At 41.3% G+C, this 6605-nt stretch overlaps 1 protein-coding gene across 1 annotated transcript in view; it reads right to left on the minus strand.

Moving 5' to 3' along the window:
* Positions 1-1242: 1242 nt before the first annotated feature.
* The window catches only part of tango6 (transport and golgi organization 6 homolog (Drosophila)), a gene marked incomplete at its 3' end in the record, with an annotated part of 14098 nt that continues 8735 nt past the window's right edge, over positions 1243-6605 (minus strand). The window contains 3 exon segments of the mRNA XM_035665532.1: positions 1243-1394; positions 5988-6146; positions 6290-6347. Of these exon segments, the coding sequence (XP_035521425.1) occupies positions 1243-1394; positions 5988-6146; positions 6290-6347 (369 nt within the window).

Here is a 6605-nt window from a genome sequence, read left to right on the forward strand (position 1 = left end):
TTATTCAAGCCAGAAGGCAACAGTGAACACACACACACACACACACACACACACACACACACACTGGATTACATTAGATGACATTTCAATGATCTATGTTAGAAGAGCAATTCTAACAGATTCTTCCTTGTAGTAACTGAAAAGCCTGACTTCCTCACTTCTCACCTAATACCTACGCAGCATTATCTGCTTCTCCCTGACTCCTGACCTCACAATGACCTCACTCTTCTTGGAGAATGAGCAGGATTGTATAGAGCAGCTTGTGCTTATTGACCTCATGTGTTTCCTAAAAAAAAAAAAAAAAAAGGAAGCAGTCTGACTTTTTTAATTTACATTGACGAGATCACAAATCTACCAAGATTGGCCCTCCTCCAGTCCAGAGGGTGGTAATGTACCTGAAGCTGAACAAGGAAAACTTCTGCACTTAGCAGTTTAGTTACAACAAAAACAGTTTAGCTATTGTTAGCTAACAGCTTGATGGATGCATTTATTGTTTTTGTTACCTTAGAGTGAACTGTTTTTATCTATAGGTCATCTTCTGTGGGGACCTCCATGTTTCTACAGAAGCCCCTAAACACTGTCTCTTGATAGGGGTGTTTGTATTTTTCCACACAAAAACAGCCTGTAGTTTCTACTTTTTTGCAAGACTATTCTTTTTTTTTTTTTTTCTTTTTTTTTTTTAAATACCAGCCATTTAGAACAACTACCGTATGTATGTTTTAGAAAGCCATACACAGCTAACATTTAAACAGCACTTTAACTCTTCAGCTGACAGCGCTGTCAGCAGCCGGCAGGAAAGACGCTCTGAACCGTGCTGCTGTTGCATGAAGATCCCTGAAGGCCTGCTCTGCTGCTGCTGCACAGAGCGCCGTTCATTTGTTTATTCAAACTTTATTAATATTCAACGTGTTGCCTGTCCAAGCTGAACCCGCACTGCACTTCCTTGGGTCCCCAGAAACCTGCCGAGTGTGAAGTCGACTGGATGGGCGGTTGTTGAAAAGAGCGAAACAGGAGTTGAATTTATTGAACAGTTGACTGTCAACTTACATGCCTCCTCATAGCCACCTGAAATCTCAACTAATATATGTGATATTGTTGTTCCAAGCAGACTATTCGTATATATGTTAATACATATCTGGAGGGGATCTTTAAAATAGTTTATAAATCCAAAGTCACACATGTCACAACGTTCCTCCGGGAGGATCATCAAGGTTTCATGTCACCTCTCGCTCTCCCTCTCACCTCTTGAGTCAATGGTCCAAGGGCATAATCCAGTCTCTGACAGAGCTCCCCCAGGTTGGACAGGCTGCTGGCCCGGACACTCTGGTCTGGGTCTCTGGTTCCTTGCAGGAAGACGGCCACCAGAGGACGGCCGAGGTGAGGCGCCAGTTCCCCTGCAGGAGGAAGAGAGGAGTGGAAGATGATGCAGGTAGGTTAGTTCTTGCGTAGATATAAGATGCATTCACAGGGGCACCCTATACCTCACCTAGTAGAGCTGGTGCAACCCACATTATCAAATGCAGCAGTAAGTGTTGTCAGAGTCTTTAACACCAAACAGCATAATGCTCTACTAAAACTTCAAACGATTTTTGAGGCAAAATTAAATCCAATGATATATATAAATCTAAATAGACTGAATATAATCAGTTCCTCACTTTGGTACAGACAGAAATATCTTAACTATTGGAGGGAGAGCCATGACATTCAGCACAGACATTCACAGTCCCCAGAGAATGAATCGGTTTATGACTAAACACTGACTGATTGACTGGTTCACTTTATTATCCCAGAGGGATAATAGTGACATTCATCAGCTTCAGCTTTGTGTTTACTGCTCATTAGCAAATATTAGCACACTAACATGCTAAATTAAGCAAAGTTTAGCCTCTATAGGAGTGTTATATTTGTCTTGTTATCTTGTTGTGTTATCCATTCAAAAGACCAGTGTGTGGTATTTAGTGGCATCTAGCAGTAAGATTGCAGATTGCAACCAACTGAAACCTCCTGACTCAACCATGTGCAAAGGAGAAACTACGGTGGCAGTGAAACTACAGAGAAAATGTAACAAAAAGGTCCTATCTGCGGCCAGCATTTGGTTTGTTTGTTACCGGCTACTGTAGCAACATGGTGGTTCAACATGGCAGACTCCGTAGAAGAGGACCTGCTTAAGACATAAAAAAAACAGCTCGATTCTTATTTTCAGGTACACTAATGAAAACCAATTTCTGTCAATAGATCCAATGTTACACACTGGACCTTTGATTACTAGATAATGGCATGAATAATTGACTTACTCATTAATTATGTAGCTTGTCGGTTTATGTTTTATTGGATAGAATTGTTCGAATTTCCTCTGACGTCAGCATGTTTATTACGGGCCAGGTGCCCCGCCTCCACTACAATATGCTGCACGAAACAATGCATTCATTTGTTTGTTGGGAAATAAGGAGAATAAACAAATAAAGAATAACTGGTGGGATTTCATGTTCAACTGCAGAAATAGAAATACTGCTCACTCCACCGATCCAAAAATGCCGCTCAGACCAGCCAACATGCCAAACTACTTAAAGCCTAAAACACAAGACAGAGAGGTGTAGAGGGGGAGGTGAGTAGTGGATCACTTTGGGCAAGAGAAGGAGATTTCTGACAGCAGCGCAGATAGTGCACTAATTTAGATAGTAGCTTTAAATTTAATCCAGCCATTTAAATCCACATCTTGAACCCAGACTAATACTGTTGTTTACAGTGTAGTCCTACTCGGTTTAACTAGCGGTGTGTGGGCGACACTTTTCACAGGCGTGTGTGCCACACTTACTGGGTAACTGAGAATTTGTGTCTGAAATGTGTAACCTCACTACTGGGCTGGGTCCCCTTCTCGTTTCTCTATGCGCCAAGTCACTTGACTCTGTTATTCACTCACATGGCTATGCACCACAGCTATGCAGATGACGCTCATCTAATTCTGTATTTGTCTGGTACTACAAATCTGGTGTCTGGCTGACATTTCTCAGTCGATGTCTACACACAACCTGAAGCTCAACCTTGACAAGACTGAGCTGCTCATCCTTCCAGGGAACCTCTCCTTTACTATTGAGAACTCGGTCGGTATGTCAGACTACCATCTGAGACTCCTACTTCATATCCTACCGCTTTTACAGGGTAACAGGGAAACTTGTAGCCTCACTACTGGGTTGGGGTCCCTCAGGGTTCTATAATGGGTCCCCTCCTAGTTTCTCTTTATACCAAGTCACTTGACTCTGCTATTCACTTACAGTGCTTTTCCTATTACAGCTTTGCAGATGACACTCATCTAATTCTGTATTTTCCAGTCTGGCAGCACAAATCTGGTGTCTGCAAATGTCTAGATGTCTGCACACTACCTGAAGCTCAACCTCGACAAGACTAGCTGCTACTCCTTCCAGGGAACCTCTCCATTACTATTGTGAACTTGCTGATTACTGATTTTGATTTTAATGGATGATTAATTTGCATAATAAAACAATGAATAACAACAAACAGAGCTTTTGTACAAATACAAATTTTAATGTGCTCACCTTGCTTTTCCCTTTTCCACAAACACATACCTCTTATTGCACACAGAAACAGGGCAAGCCGGTGGCCCTGTTTCTCTCTTCCAGCATTTGTCGGCTCTGTTAAATTTCACTGTCAGGCTCGGCAGTATGCTTTATAAAGTTGCCCAAAAAACAGGTTTTTACGGTTGTGAGTGAATAAAACGGGGTTGACTATTATTACCTAACAACATGAAAGATGTTAAGACTTTCTTCACCCTGAGATGAGGGAAACTGACTTTGAACAGTTTCTGTCTCCTACTTAAGCATTCATGCTGTTTCATTCGTTATATGTTCAGTCAGTCCGACAATAGTCCATGTTGTTGTCAGCGTCAGTTGTTACTCACTTCCATAATTTCGTGGCTTTTGCAATTTGTTGATACATCTCAGCCAAGGTACATTTTGTATTATTTCACCTGCGATTCTGTTTCCACAGTTGTGAGCCGCGTGTGGAGGAGTGTTATGTCTTCTGAACTCATGGTAAAAAAATTCCACACCAGTGACATGATTTAGCGTGTGGCGCTGTAACAATAGCCGCTTATTGTGAAAATATATATCCAGCACAGAATATGATATATGAGACCAAGGACCAGTCATGGCCAATCAAGCTGAAAACCGGATGGTTCCGGTCACCAATCCTTCGGTGCATTTCTACACACAAACATAAAACAAAACAAACTCTCTCTATCTCATATTGTTTCTAAATGTAGCACTTGAAGCAGCTTAGCCCATTTGATGACACTGATGTACTGATTCTTGCAATGTTTGGGTTGTAACCTCATGGTTGAATGCACTTATTGTAAATTGGTTTGGATTAGCTTCTGCTACATAAATGCAATGTAATGTAATGACATATTTAGCTTGTCCTAGATTACGCTGCCAAGCACTTCCTCATAATCACAAGATTGAACCCCCAAACACACACACGCATACACACACCAGCTCAGCTATTCTCCCTTCTTTGTCTTTGTCACGGCTCTAGATGTGGTGTTCAAGTGAAAGTGAGTCAGCAAGACTATCAGCCTGTGTCACAGCTGCACACATTAACATACACGCAAACAAAACACACCTGGGAAGATTCATACAACACTCGCTTTTACTAAGCTGTATTTAGTCTATGCATCCCTTTCTTGTATTTAAATAAACTTTATGTCTTGGGAGTGTCATTTGGTGCCGCGTTTTCCTCTTTTAGTACATTTTCTGCCCATCATTGCACACTATGGGAGCTCTGCAAGTGCTTCTCTACAAGTGCAATAAGCCAGCAACTGGGAGCAAACCAAAGCAGAGCCAAACATTCATTTATTCAACATTTACTCAACCAGGCCAGTCAATTAAGAAAACCTTATTTACAAATGACAGCCTGGCAAAAGGCAAATCTTGGCCACTCGGGGGGGTTCAAGACAAACACAGAGGCTCTCTGGATGTCTGTGCAGCAAACTGAAGGTCTATCCAATCTCTCAGCAAGGATATAAACCCCCTGATTGTCCCAGGGAAGTGGTACGATGGCAATCTGGCAGATAAAACCAGAGTGCGGGAAAAAAAAACACAAAACGGTTTTCTATCAGGGAAAGGTTCTAATACACAGGGTCCCTTCTGAACAGAGATCTGCATGGAAAACAAGCCTGCAGTGTGGCTTTTGTGGTGTGGTGGCTGCTGGCTCTGTCTACCACGGACAAATATGCATGTAAACAAATATGGATACATATCAAATATTAAATAAACAAACTTATATTATGTTTACCATTCACAAAGTCAAATGGCAATGTTCCTTTGGCTGGACAAGGGCACATTTTGGCATTTGGCAGCCCTCCACAGAGGTCAAAGGTCAAGCTGAGCAACAGATAGTTTCACTTTGCAAGCAATAACAACACCACAGAATCCCTCAACCCCTGTCAATTTCTATTTAGTGCCTGTTGCCAGAGTAATGCTATCTAAAAACTAGCTAGTGGTCCTTTTAGAGTTATTAGACATTTGCCTGCATATTGAGATTATGGTACTTGTAATTTAGCTTTGGAAAGGGTACAAGCATTAATCTCACAAAATAATTTAATTTATATGAAAATAACTTTTTGTCATATTTGCTGAAACTTTCACTATATCCTGACAGTAGTACATGAGACAGCTCAGGCCTGATGGATTCTTGCAAATGCTTTTAGGAGCACTAAGGGGAACTGACTTTTTTCACAGATTATCTGTCAGGATATAGTGAAAGTTTCAGCAAATATGACAAAAAGTTGTTGTTTTCTTAATAAAAGTTACCTACTGCAGCTTTAAGAAATCAAGTAAGTGTGCTTCTCACAATGAATTATCCCTTTAATGTATAACATGGAGCATGATGTATGCTTAATTCAGTCAAAAATTGGGTATCAAATCTGATCTCACAAACATTTATGTGAACAAACTACAGATGATGCTCACCCATAGCCCTGCTCGCCCTCATCAGGACTTCTCCCACTTTGAGCCGGGTTTCCAGGGAGTGCTCCTTGTTGGATGTAGGGAGCGATGGACCATGCTGGAAGTCTTTTAGAAGCCTTTCCAGAATCCTTTCGGGGTAGGAATCAGCCAATGCAGACAGACCTAAAGAGAGTTCATACTCAGTCCAACTGCTCTCGAGACTGTTTCAGCGATTATCAGTGGATTAAACTGCCTATTTCTGTAGATCGATGATCATAAAAATCAATGATAGCATCACATTTTGCCAAGCTGTACCATTATATTACCTTGAATGGCTGACAGGTAGATGAATGAGTCTTCATGCTCCAAATTTTCTAAGAAAAGCTGGAGAAGACATGCCATCAGCATAATTATTCACCACACACACTGGTCTATGTATAGTTAAACAAGTCCCTTTCTGAGAATATTCGGCCATTTCTGTGTGAAAAACATCAAAAACATCACCAATATGGATCTTTCCAGTAGAACCAAAGAAGATCAATAACGCTGTGTAGGCACCGAATAGATCGAAAACAATTCAACCAACTATCAAAGGGAATAATAATAGGCCCTTGAAGTTATGGTTTGGGGGGGGGGGGGGGG

The sequence above is a fragment of the Morone saxatilis genome, unplaced genomic scaffold (assembly GCF_004916995.1).
Source record: "Morone saxatilis isolate NCDOM2014 unplaced genomic scaffold, NCSU_SB_2.0 Contig2, whole genome shotgun sequence".
In the NCBI taxonomy this organism is placed as follows: Eukaryota; Metazoa; Chordata; class Actinopteri; family Moronidae; genus Morone; species Morone saxatilis.